General features: G+C 43.7%; 1 protein-coding gene across 1 annotated transcript; it reads left to right on the forward strand.

Annotated features, from left to right (window-relative positions):
• Nucleotides 1-8,490: 8,490 nt before the first annotated feature.
• Nucleotides 8,491-13,125, forward strand: LOC115190021 (beta-crystallin A1). The gene is made up of 6 exons (XM_029748535.1): nt 8,491-8,586; nt 9,270-9,346; nt 9,560-9,678; nt 10,844-10,985; nt 11,870-12,012; nt 12,546-13,125. Exons 2-6 carry the CDS (start codon nt 9,272-9,274, stop codon nt 12,691-12,693), a joined length of 627 nt encoding a protein of 208 aa, XP_029604395.1. The 5' UTR covers nt 8,491-8,586; nt 9,270-9,271; the 3' UTR covers nt 12,694-13,125.
• Nucleotides 13,126-13,927: the final 802 nt, after the last annotated feature.

Consider the following 13,927-nt stretch of genomic DNA (forward strand, 5'->3'; position numbering starts at 1 on the left):
TCTATAGTAGTATGGTAGTATGGTCTATAGTAGTATGGTAGTATGGTAGTATGGTCTATGGTAGTATGGTAGTATGATATTATGGTCTATGGTAGAATGGTAGTATGGTCTATGGTAGTATGCTCTATGGTAGTATGGTAGTATGCTCTATGGTAGTATGGTCTATGGTCTACGGTAGTATGGTCTATGGTAGTATGGTAGTATGGTAGTATGGTCTATGGTAGTATGGTAGTATGATATTATGGTCTATGGTAGAATGGTAGTATGGTCTATGGTAGTATGCTCTATGGTAGTCCCCCTGTTATTTTGTCATTGTAGCTACACCAACAAGAACATCATGTGAATATACTTCACCAAAAGTAGGCCTACTATCTATAATGGGGGTGTAGAAGTCACTTTACCTACACTAAGGAGCCATTTCTGAGAATCCAGGAAGAATATGCTGACAAAAACAACAGCTGAAAAGCTACATTTTTATGTTCTAACACTAAATATTTAATTCCAACATATTCTAAACCTCAATTTAACCCTGATCTTGATCCACACAACATAAATCATCTCACTGCCCAAGTAGCATCGCCAGTAAATGTACAGCTATTGAGTGAATTGTCATCTCACCAACATGGAAATGTTCATGTTAAATTGATTGTCTTTTTACATTCGATAAAACAATGTAATGACACATTATCAAGTAGCAGGCCTCATGTTAGACACCGCTGAACTATACCAACATGCCAAATATACAAAATACTTCACGACTCTGTGACATGGAGAAGGACCAATTAGACCCTAAATGCTGATCTAAGGTCAGTTTATATGATTTCCCTCCTAATGCTACAGCTTAGAATACGGAGAGGGTAAGCTGATCCTAGATCTGCCTAGAGACAGTTATCTGAATCCTAAATGGCACCCTGTTCCCTATTTTAGTGCACTATTTTTGACCAGAAGCCCATAGGAAATAGGGTGCCATTTGGGACATAATCCCAGTTTCCACCTCATACCGGAGGTTCATGGTGTCTACAGTAGCCATTTTGGATCTGTGCACTCATCACTTCTGAACAGTAGTATGTCTGGATGGGAGGAGTCTGTGGGGCCATTGAACAGGGAGCCGAGTTCAGTGCGATGCCACACAACAGAATGTTCAGATAGATATGTATCAAGTAGAACAGTTGCATAGAATAGGGATTAGAGCAGTGGTTCCCAAACTTGGGGGTCAGGACTCCATGTGGGATCCCTTAAAATTGAAATGGGGTTCCCTGAGAAAATCTGTAATCTCATCAAACAAATGAACACTTTTTCCCTCTTTAAATGGGTATAGAACCTATTATTGTCAACTAACAGCCTTTTACACTATTAGAATACGCTTTCATGTCATTATTATGTGTTGGGCCAGGCTGCAGGACCTAACATTGAGTGAATATGATCCATAGAGATGGAAAGAGGTCTCATCTTTGTATGTGTGCCATTATGGCATCTGTGATAGCCTCAATGGCGCTGCCCATGCTATCTCCATTGTAAATAATCAGTTTTCTACTTTTGTGTTTGATAAAACTGTCAAGCTTATAATAGTGATTTATCCTCACCTGCAATGCTGGAGTCCTAAACCAAATCTTGTGTGTCATTTATTCATTGTGGCCACTAAATTGCGATGATATAGCAAAAAGATATTAACAAATCATAGGCAACCCAATTTGAAGAAGACAATGCTCTGATCCCTCCAAACCCATAGGAATCCCCACCCAGTTGACTACTTTAAAATGGTGGAAGCCCTCAATGGCAATGTCCATGCTTAAATGGGTTATATCCAAGTTGAGTCCTCTAACTATCTCTATGATATGAACCCACAGCGTTAACTACGGGATATAACATTTCTAAATGGGGTCCCCTCCATTTTCTAGGGTCAATTTGGGGTCATGTGCATTAAAAGTTAAAGTTTGGGAACCCGTAGATTACATGTTTTACGTGTCCCCAACCAATTGTGGTTTTTTTGTTCATTTCTTTGCGTTGTTTGTAACTTATTTTTTTACTTATTTGTACATAATGTTGCAGCTACCGTCTCTTATGACCAAAAATAACTTCTGGACATCAGGACTGCGATTACTCATCACGAACTGGCAGAATCCTTTTTTTACTTTAACGAGTCTGACGAGCCCAACATGAATGATATACTGCTCTCCCAGGAACAGGCCCAGATTCCCGTGATTTGCATGAAGAGAAGGCGGAGAAAATGGGGCTAAAGGGCGGGCTGCCTTCTGAGAGTTCGTAGGCGATCGAATAAAACCCCACTTCCTTCCATTCTGCTAGCAAACATGCAATCTTTGGAAAATAAAATTGATGACCTACGCGGAAGATTAAACTACCAACGGGACATTCAAAACTGTAATATCTTATGCTTCACGGAGTCGTGGCTGAACGACGACACTGTCAACATACAGTTTGCTGGTTATACAATGTACCGGCAGGATAGAACAGCTGTGTCTGGTAAGACAAGGGGCGGCGGACTATGTATTTTTGTAAATAACAGCTGGTGCACAATATCTAAGGAAGTCTCGAGCTATTGCTCGCCTGAGGTAAAGTATCTCATGATAAGCTGTAGACCACACTATCTACCTAGAGTTTTCATCTGTATTTTTCATAGCTGTTTACATACCACCACAGACTGAGGCTGGCACTAAGACCGCATTGAATGAGCTGTATTCTGTCATAAGCAAACAAGAAAACGCTCACCCAGAGGTGGCGCTCCTAGTAGCCAGGGACTTTAATGCAGGGAAACTTAAATCCGTTATACCAACTTTTTATCAGCATGTTAAATGTGCAACCAGAGGGGAAAAAAACTCTGGACCACCTTTACTCCACACACAGATGCGCACAAAGTTCTCCCTCACCCTCCATTTGGAAAATCTGACCATAATTCTATCCTCCTGATTCCTGTTTACAAGCAAAAATTAAAGCAGGAAGCACCAGTGACAATAAAAAAGTGGTCAGATGAAGCAGATGCTAAGCTACAGGACTGTTTTGCTAGCACAGACTGGAATATGTTCCGGGATTCCTCCGATGACATTGAGGAGTACATCACATCAGTCATTGGCTTCATCAATAAGTGCATCGATGACGTTGTCTCCACAGTGACCGTACGTACATACCCCAATCAGAAGCCACGGATTACAGGCAACATCCACACTGAGCTAAAGGCTAGCGCTGCTGCATTCAAGGAGCGGGACTCTAACCCAGAAGCTTATAAGAAATCCCGCTATGCCCTCAGACGAATCATCAAACAAGTAAAGCATCAATACAGGACTAAGACCAAATCGTACTACACCGGCTCTGACACTCGTCGGATGTGGCAGGGCTTGCAAACCATTACAGACTACAAAGGGAAACACAGCCGAGAGCTTCCCAATGACACGAGCCTACCAGATGAGCTAAACTACTTCTATGCTCGCTTTGAGGCAAATAACACTGAACCATGCACGAGAGCACCAGCTGTTCCGGAAGACCTTGTGATCCCGCTCTCCACAGCCGATGTGAGTAAGACCTTTAAACAGGTCAACATTCACAAGGCCGTAGGGCCAGACGGATTGCCAGGACGTGTACTGCGAGCATGCGCTGACCAACTGGCAAGTGTCTTCACTGACATTTTCACCCTCTCCCTGTCCGAGTCCATAATACTAAGATGTTTTAAGCAGACCACCATAGTTCCCCCCCTCTTTTACACCGCTGCTACTATCTGTTGTTATCATCTATGCATAGTCACTTTAATAACTCTACCTACATGTACATATTGACTCAACTAACCGGTACCCCCGCACATTGACTCTGTACCAGTACTCCCGCTGTACAGTTGAAGTCGGAAGTTTACATACACTTAGGTAGGAGTCATTAAAAATAATTTTTCAACCACTCCACAAATTTCTTGTTAACAAACTATAGTTTTGGCAAGACGGTTAGGACATCTACTTTGTGCATGACACAAGTCATTTTTCCAACTATTGTTTACAGACAGATTATTTCACTTATAATTCACTGTATCACAATTCCAGTGGATCAGAAGTTCACATACACTAAGTTGACTGTGCCTTTAAACAGCTTGGAAAATTCCAGAAAATTATGTCATGGCTTTATTAGCTTCTGATAGGCTAATTGAAATCATTTGAGTCAATTGGAGGTGTACCTGTGGATGTATTTCAAGGCCTACCTTCAAACTCAGTGCCTCCTTGCTTGACATCATGGAAAAATCAAAAGAAATCAGCCAAGACTTCAGAAAAAAACAATTGTAGACCTCCACAAGTCTGGTTCATCCTTGGGAGCAATTTCCAAATACCTGAAGGTACCATGTTCATCTGTACAAACAATAGTACGCAAGTATAAACACCATGGGACCACGCAGCAATCATACCGCTCAGGAAGGAGACGCATTCTGTCTCCTAGAGATGAATGTACTTTGGTGCGAAAAGTGCAAATCAATCCCAGAACAACAGCAAAGGACCTTGTGAAGATGCTGGAGGAAACAGGTACAAAAGTATCTATATCCACAGTAAAACTAGTCCTATATCAACATAACCTGAAAGGCCGCTCAGCAAGGAAGAAGCCACGGCTCTAAAACCGCCATAAAAAATACAGACTACGGTTTGCAACTGCAGATGGGGACAAAGATCGTACTTTTTGGCGAAATGTCCTCTGGTCTGATGAAACAAAAACAGAACTGTTTGGCCATAAAGACCATCGTTATGTTTGGAGGAAAAAGGGGGAAGCTTTCAAGCCGAGGGACTGGGACTGGTGCACTTCACAAAATAGATGGTATCACGAGGAAGTAAAATTATGTGGATATATTGAAGCAACATCTCAAGACATTAGTCAGGAAGTTAAAGCTTGGTCGCAAATGAGTCTTCAAAATGGACAATGACCCCAAGCATACTTCCAAAGTTGTGGCAAAATGGCTTAAGGACAACAAAGTCAAGGTATTGGAGTGGCCATCACAAAGCCCTGACCTCAATCCCATAGAAAATGTGTGGGCAGAACTGAAAAAGCATGTGCGAGCAAGGAGGCCTACAAAGCTGACTCAGTTACACCAGCTATGTCAGGTGGAATGGGCCAAAATTCACCAAACTTATTGTGGGAAGCTTGTGGAAGGCTACCCGAAACGTTTGACCCAAGTTAAACAATTTAAAGGCAATGCTACCAAACACTAATTGAATGTATGTAAACTTCTGACCCACTGACAATGTGATGAAAGAAATAAAAGCTGAAATAAATCATTCTCTATACTACTATTCTGACATTTCACATTCTTAAAATAAAGTGGTGATCCTAACTGACCTAAGACAGGGAATTTTTACTAGGAATAAATGTCAGGAATTGTGAAAACGGAGTTTAATAAGGTGTATGTAAACTTCCGACTTCAACTGTATATAGTCTCACTATTGTTCTTTTATTGCTACTCTTTAATTACTTGTTACTTTTATTTATTCTTCTTATCCATATTTTTTTTAACTGCATTGGTGGTTCGGGGCTTGTAAGTAAGCATTTCTCTGTAAGGTCCCCACCTGTTGTATTCGGCGCATGTGACTAAAATTTGATTTGATTAAGGAATCACATCAGGTCTATAAAAGGCATTTTCATCTGCAACGTCTAAGTAGGATGCCCCACTACAGCACGTTCAGATAGAAATATATCATGTAGAATATACATGCACTCATTCACATAGGAATCATGTCAGTTTCAAGACATTTCTATCTGCAACATTTGGAAAGAAATAGGCTCGAGGCTCGACTCTCGACTCTCTCGACTCTCGACCACAATTAAAATCGTGACATTTCAGACGTCAATTTGCGGCCTTCATCAACATAATTTAGAAATGGGCAACGTTTCAGAATGTTGCACCCTCCTGAACATGAGCCAGGTTATGAATATAGTGATCTGATATATTGTCCAAAATGAACTCCTAGACCATTTCCATAGATCTCAAAGGATCGGACTGTCTGGTACAATGGGGGTAAGCAGTATGGTAATATCTCTCTACCTTCCTAGCCCCTCTGGTATGATGGGTGTAACCAGTATGGTAATATCTCTCTACCTTCCTAGCCCCTCTGGTATGATGGATGTAACCAGTATGGTAATATCTCTCTACCTTCCTAGCCCCTCTGGTATGATGGATGTAACCAGTATGGTAATATCTCTCTACCTTCCTAGCCCCTCTGGTATGATGGCTGTAACCAGTATGGTAATATCTCTCTACCTTCCTAGCCCCTCTGGTATGATGGGTGTAACCAGTATGGTAATATCTCTCTACCTTCCTAGCCCCTCTGGTATGATGGGTGTAACCAGTATGGTAATATCTCTCTACCTTCCTAGCCCCTCTGGTATGATGGATGTAACCAGTATGGTAATTTCTCTCTACCTTCCTAGCCCCTCTGGTATGATGGATGTAACCAGTATGGTAATATCTCTCTACCTTCCTAGCCCCTCTGGTATGATGGCTGTAACCAGTATGGTAATATCTCTCTACCTTCCTAGCCCCTCTGGTATGATGGGTGTAACCAGTATGGTAATATCTCTCTACCTTCCTAGCCCCTCTGGTATGATGGGTGTAACCAGTATGGTAATATCTCTCTACCTTCCTAGCCCCTCTGGTATGATGGGTGTAACCAGTATGGTAATATCTCTCTACCTTCCTAGCCCCTCTGGTATGATGGATGTAACCAGTATGGTAATATCTCTCTACCTTCCTAGCCCCTCTGGTATGATGGGTGTAACCAGTATGGTAATATCTCTCTACCTGCCTAGCCCCTCTGGTATGATGGGTGTAACCAGTATGGTAATATCTCTCTACCTTCCTAGCCCCTCTGGTATGATGGGTGTAACCAGTATGGTAATATCTCTCTACCTTCCTAGCCCCTCTGGTATGATGGCTGTAACCAGTATGGTAATATCTCTCTACCTTCCTAGCCCCTCTGGTATGATGGGTGTAACCAGTATGGTAATATCTCTCTACCTTCCTAGCCCCTCTGGTATGATGGGTGTAACCAGTATGGTAATATCTCTCTACCTTCCTAGCCCCTCTGGTATGATGGATGTAACCAGTATGGTAATATCTCTCTACCTTCCTAGCCCCTCTGGTGTGATGGGTGTAACCAGTATGGTAATATCTCTCTACCTTCCTAGCCCCTCTGGTATGATGGATGTAACCAGTATGGTAATATCTCTCTACCTTCCTAGCCCCTCTGGTATGATGGGTGTAACCAGTATGGTAATATCTCTCTACCTTCCTAGCCCCTCTGGTATGATGGATGTAACCAGTATGGCAATATCTCTTTAGCCTCTCTGGTATGTAATGTGGAATTCCTTCCACAATGTTCTCAGTCTAAAATCTGCAACCTCACTGTTGAAATAATGTTGTTGCACATGCAATATACCAAATATGAAGTGTGTGTGTTTAAATGTGTGTGTGTGTGTGTGTGTGTGTGTGTGTGTGTGTGTGTGTGTGTGTGTGTGTGTGTGTGTGTAAACGGTCAGCCAACAGCCTGCCATAACCTCCTCAAATGTTCTAGCTCAGAGGTCAAGGGTTAAATGAGGTCAGCAGGGACTGTGTGTGTGTGTGTGTGGGGGGGGGTGTTACCATGACAACAGTGTGAACTCACCAGTACTATGGGCTTGGATAAACAGAACATTCTATTGGTCTAACATCTAGCCTAGCCTACTGCTGAAACCTACTACAATTTTAGTTCACTTTAAAAAAATGTATGGCTATGACTTGACATTTTGCTTCTATAGAATAGGCTATATACACTAGGGTTAGTATATTATGTTATATCAATACTAACATCTAATTTGATTGAAGTCATTGTGATAGGCAAGGCAGCTATTTCATAACATTATCTCTACATTTAACTGAAGTCACACTCTTTGACACTGATTTCTAGTTTCCATAATTTCCAGAAATGTTTTACTCTAAAAGCACACAGTGGTCTGACCACAGCACAGGAGAAGTAAATCCTTGTTATTCTCTACCTACAGCCCGGCCATTGTTAACGCTATACGATGGCACTGCTGACCTATACGAATATAACGGCGTTCGGCCCAACACTGGGCCCCCCATTCACTCTGAACGGACCGCGAACATCACTGTCCCACCATGCATTCAACCGGCTTAGAACGCCAACGGGGTTGGTACTATATTATCTGCTGAGTCAACAAGGCGCACACCCGACCGCATAGGAAACAAATAAAGTGAGAGAGAGAGAGAGAGAGAGAGAGGGAGAGAGAGAGAGAGAGAGAGAGAGAGAGAGAGAGAGAGGTGGGCGGACTGGTGTATTGCTCACACGGCCGCGCGCACCCATAGGACACATTTACGCACGGACACACAGAATGGTGCCGACATCGAAACACGCGCATGAGCGTGCTCAATTTACCCCCAACTCACTCACACCTCACTCACACAGACATGATGAAACGCGCACACGCACGCACGTTGTCGCCAGTGGAGACGCGCGGGCCACCGTGGACTGTGGTATAAAACAGAAGCGCCAGATTCTCACAAAACTCTATGTAAAAGGATTGGCGCGTGAGAGAGGAGAGGAGACGAACCAGGTAAGCCCCCGGTCCTGGTTGAACCGAATAGCCCATGGTGTTTCAACAGAACGGATTAAGGCCTAGGCTGCCCACCAGCGTAACACTCATAATTGGATAAACATTTTGAGAAGTATTTCTTAGCCTACATTTATAAAAATGTTAAATATCATTGTAGGCCTAGTCCAAATATGGTTCGTTGTTGGTGATGGAATAAATATTGGCTGTTATTAGAAATTGATAACGTCTAGTTATTGTTTTTGGTGATGGCTTATGTTACAGTACGTTTTAGAAAACGGTTTTAACCAGTTTAAACAAACTTTTTAAGTTTTTGTAAGGATTGTCACAATTTATTTGAGGCTATGCTACAATATGCTACCATGACCTTTTATTAGAGTTGTTGGATGCTGGCAGTAATGTTGGTTGTGGAGGAAGCTGGAAAGGCCCACATCACAATGGAAATAATATCAGAGACATCCGGAACATGAGGACATTTCTAGATATCATCATTAACATAGTTCATAGATTACTGGGAATGCATAAACAATATTAAAGGATTTTAATCCATTGAACTGTAATCTATCCTAGTTTAAATGATGAAACATCCCTCTCTCTCCCGCTCCATCTCTCTCACATGCCACCTCTCTCTCCCTCCCCTCTATCCCCCCCTCTCTCTCTCCCCTCCCCTCTCTCTCTCTCTACAGACATGAATAGAGCTACTAAAACCCACATGACCTCCCCCATGTTTTTCCCTGGCATGGGTATGGCTCCTTTTTTCAAGGTGATCTCACACACACGCACACACACACACACACACACACACACACACACACACACACACACACACACACACACACACACACACACACACACACACACACACACACACACACACACACACACACACACACACACACACACACACACACATATTTAAATAATGTATTAAATGATTAACACAAACACACTAATATCTATCTATCTGTCCCTGTAGGTGACTGTGTTTGAGCAGGAACACTTCCAGGGCAAGTGCCAGGAGTTTACCTCTGAGTGCTGTAACATCCAGGACTGTGGTCTGGACAACATCCGCTCTATCAGAGTGGAGAGTGGAGCGTGAGTCTCTTACCACCCTGGTTGTCTGTGGAGGCTGTGTGTGTGTGAGTGGGGGTATCGGTGTGTGTGTGTTGGTGAGTGGGGGTATGATTCTCTGTGCTGTAGCCTGTTGTCATGCACGGTCAAACATTGACCACCAGGGTGGGGTGTTGTCCCTTTGTCCTGCTATTGTCTCACTGTATTTTAATCTGTCTCCTTCTCTCTGAATGAAATACAACATGTCAGTAACTCTCTCTCCCCTCTCTGTCCCCTTCTATCTCTGAATGTAACATGTCAGTAACTCTCTCCCCCTCTCTGTCCCCTTCTATCTCTGAATGTAACATGTCAGTAACTCTCTCTCCCCTCTCTGTCCCCTTCTATCTCTGAATGTAACATGTCAGTAACTCCCCCTCTCTGTCCCCTTCTATCTCTGAATGTAACATGTCAGTAACTCTCTCTCCCCCTCTGTCCCCTTCTATCTCTGAATGTAACATGTCAGTAACTGTCTCCCCCTTCTATCTCTGAATGTAACATGTCAGTAACTCTCTCCCCCTCTCTGTCCCCTTCTATCTCTGAATGTAACATGTCAGTAACTCACTCTCCCCCTCTCTGTCCCCTTCTATCTCTGAATGTAATATGTCAGTAACTCTCTCCCCCCTCTCTGTCCCCTTCTATCTCTGAATGTAACATGTCAGTAACTCTCTCTCCCTCTCATCTCTGAATGTAACATGTCAGTAACTCTCTCTCCCTCTCATCTCTGAATGTAACATGTCAGTAACTCTCTCCCTCTCTGTCCCCTTCTATCTCTGAATGTAACATGTCAGTAACTCTCTCCCCTCTCTGTCCCCTTCTATCTCTGAATGTATCATGTCAGTAACTCTCTCTCCCTCTCATCTCTGAATGTAACATGTCAGTAACTCTCTCTCCCTCTCATCTCTGAATGTAACATGTCAGTAACTCTCTCCCTCTCTCTGTCCCCTTCTATCTCTGAATGTAACATGTCAGTAACTCTCTCTCCCCCTCTCTGTCCCCTTCTATCTCTGAATGTAACATGTCAGTAACTCTCTCTCCCCTCTCTGTCCCCTTCTATCTCTGAATGTAACATGTCAGTAACTCTCTCCCCCTCTCTGTCCCCTTCTATCTCTGAATGTAACATGTCAGTAACTCTCTCTCCCTACCCCTGTAGCTGGGTGGGCTTTGAGCACCATGACTTCCAGGGCCAGCAGTTCATCCTGGAGAGAGGAGAGTACCCCCACTGGGACGCCTACAGCGGCTCCCTGTCCTACCACGTGGAGCGCCTCATGTCCCTGCGCCCAATCTACTGCGCTGTGAGGACTGTGTGTGTGTGTGTGTGTGTGTGTGTGTGTGTGTGTAGGGGGTGAGTGTGTATATGTGTGAATGTGTGGGAGAGAGAGAAATACAGCGAGAGATGGATACATAGAGAGCGTGTGAAAGAGGGTCAGTATTCTATGTTAGTGTTTACAGAAGACAGTGGTCAGTATTCTATGTTAGTGTTTACAGAAGACAGTGGGTCAGTATTCTATGTTAGTGTTTACAGAAGACAGTGGTCAGTATTCTATGTTAGTGTTTATAGAAGACAGTATTCTATGTTAGTGTTTATAGAAGACAGTATTCTATGTTAGTGTTTATAGAAGACAGTATTCTATGTTAGTGTTTATAGAAGACAGTATTCTATGTTAGTGTTTATAGAAGACAGTATTCTATGTTAGTGTTTATAGAAGACAGTATTCTATGTTAGTGTTTATAGAAGACAGTATTCTATGTTAGTGTTTATAGAAGACAGACAGAGAGGATAGAGTACTGTGTGTCAGTGTGTATGAGAGAGAAAGCAAAAAGGAAACAGTGAGATTGTTTCCTAGCATTGTGTTTAACCCTCCCACTCTCTCCCTCCTCCCCCTCTCTCCCCCCTCCCCCTCTATCCTCGCTCCCCCTCTATCCTCTCCCCCCTATCCTCGCTCCCCTCTCTATCCTCTCTCTCCCTCTATCATCTCTCCCCTATATCCTCTCTCCACCCTACCCCTCTATCCTCTCTCCCCCTCTATCCTCTCTCCCCCTCTATTCTCTCTCCCCCTCCATCCACTCTCCCCCTCTATCCACTCTCTCCCTCTATCCTCTCTCCCCTATATCCTCTCTCCACCCTCCCCCTCTATCCTCTCTCTCTCTCTATCCTCCCTCCTCCTTCTCCTCCCAGTCCCACCAGAGCAGTCGTATGCAGATCTTTGAGACAGAGAACTTCATGGGCCGCAGCGCTGAGCTGTGTGATGATTACCCCTCTCTGAGGGCCATGGGCTGGTGCATGCCTGAGGTCGGATCCATGCACGTTCAGTGTGGCGCGTAAGTCAACATTAAGCACAAACTCACTCACAGATACTGTACAAAAACAATGGCACACACCTCAGGAGGTTGGGCTCGTGGTAACTGCTGGATCAAAATAAGTGGAATGGTATCAAACACGTGGTTTCCATTTGCTCTGATCCAGCCGTTATTATGAGCCGTCCTCCCCTCAGCAGCCTCCACTGACACAACCACACTCCAATCTTGCTATAGTGAGACAATAAAAAGCAAAACATTGAGTGACACAATTCAGTGTCAAGCAAAAGTCCACTCTAAGCCAAACATGTTTCTCCCTCCCTCTATGTCCCTCCTCTCTCCCTCTGCACCCCACCTATCACCTTCTCTCCTTTCCCCCCTCTGCTCCCTCTCTCCTCTCCTTTCCCCCCTCCGCTCCCTCTCTCCTCTCCCTTCCCCCTCCACTCCCTCTCTCTCCATCCCTCTACCTTCCCCCCTCCGCTCCCTCTCTCTCCTCTCTCCCTCCATCCCTCTCCCTTCCCCCTCCGCTCCCGCTCTCTCCCTCTCTCTCCCCACAGCTTTGTGTGCTACCAGTTCCCCGGCTACAGGGGCCAGCAGTACATCATGGAATGTGAGAGACACAGTGGAGACTACCAGCACTGGAAGAACTGGGGCTCCCACTGCCAGACCCCCCAGATCCAGTCTATCCGCCGTATCCAGCACTAAACGGGCCCAGAGCGGACCGTACCCCTAACAGAGCCTCAGGCTTCGGCCTAGGGCTGGGTCTACTGGGGCCTTGTCACAGCACGGCCACCACAAACACAGTCAGTCAGAACCATCCCACCGTTTCTACTAACACATGTCAACTCCGTCACTGACTTCCTCAGACACTCTGATTGATAACAAAACAGGGTGTCAGTCCTACGAGAGGCGACTCGTATGTCAGCGCCGTAACAGCAACGTGAGACGAGTTAAATCATCACCGTAACACATGTTATAGAGGACCGTTATAGTGTAATAACGGTCTAGCAGGTTGTAGTATATATCACAGATATATATCAGGGACTTTGGTTCACCAGCACTAATAACAGCAATAGACAGTAGTGGTGAGAGAGGAGGGAGATCATCACTGACCAATAAACTCATGCTCACCTCAAACCTGGGTCCTGTGTTCTTCTTGGGTTCTATATGTTTGTACACATTCACTATATACCGTACTATAAACTGGGTAGTTTGGATACTGGATGCTGATTGGCTAAAACAGCATTCAGCCGTGTGTATGTGAGACCGTATACCATGACTATGACAGTTAGCCTTTTCCCCTTTATTAAAATGGCTACATCAACAATAGTTTGGCATGCCGATGTAGAAAAAAAGCGTTAGATGAATTTGAGGGAAAACAAAACGAAAAGAACACCGTGAAACAAACAAAGTGGGCACTTACCTGATTCACTGACTGGTGTGTAGAAAAAGGGATACATTGAGTTTGGGAACACAACAAAAACAGAGCTGTACTATACATATGTCTTCATACACATATCTACTATATACTGTACTATATGTCTTCATACACATATACTGTACTATAGTCTTCTATACACATATCTACTATATACTGTACTATAGTCTTCTATACACATATCTACTATATACTGTACTATATGTCTTCATACACATATACTGTACTATGTCTTCATACACATACTGTATCTACTATATACTGTACTATATATATGTCTTCTATTTAGAGACATCGAAATGTCTTCATACACATATCTACAATACATCTACTACGTATATACTTGTATTATACAGTACATCTGTACTGTGTACTCAACATCTATTGTACTATACATAACTTTTGCCTCTGGGGGGTGCTCTTGAGCCAAAAGAGGTCCCTTAAATCAGGGTTTCCCAACCCTCTCCTTGGGTTCCAACAGACATTTCACATTTTCATTTC

Source organism: Salmo trutta, chromosome 4 (genome assembly GCF_901001165.1).
Source record: "Salmo trutta chromosome 4, fSalTru1.1, whole genome shotgun sequence".
In the NCBI taxonomy this organism is placed as follows: Eukaryota; Metazoa; Chordata; class Actinopteri; order Salmoniformes; family Salmonidae; genus Salmo; species Salmo trutta.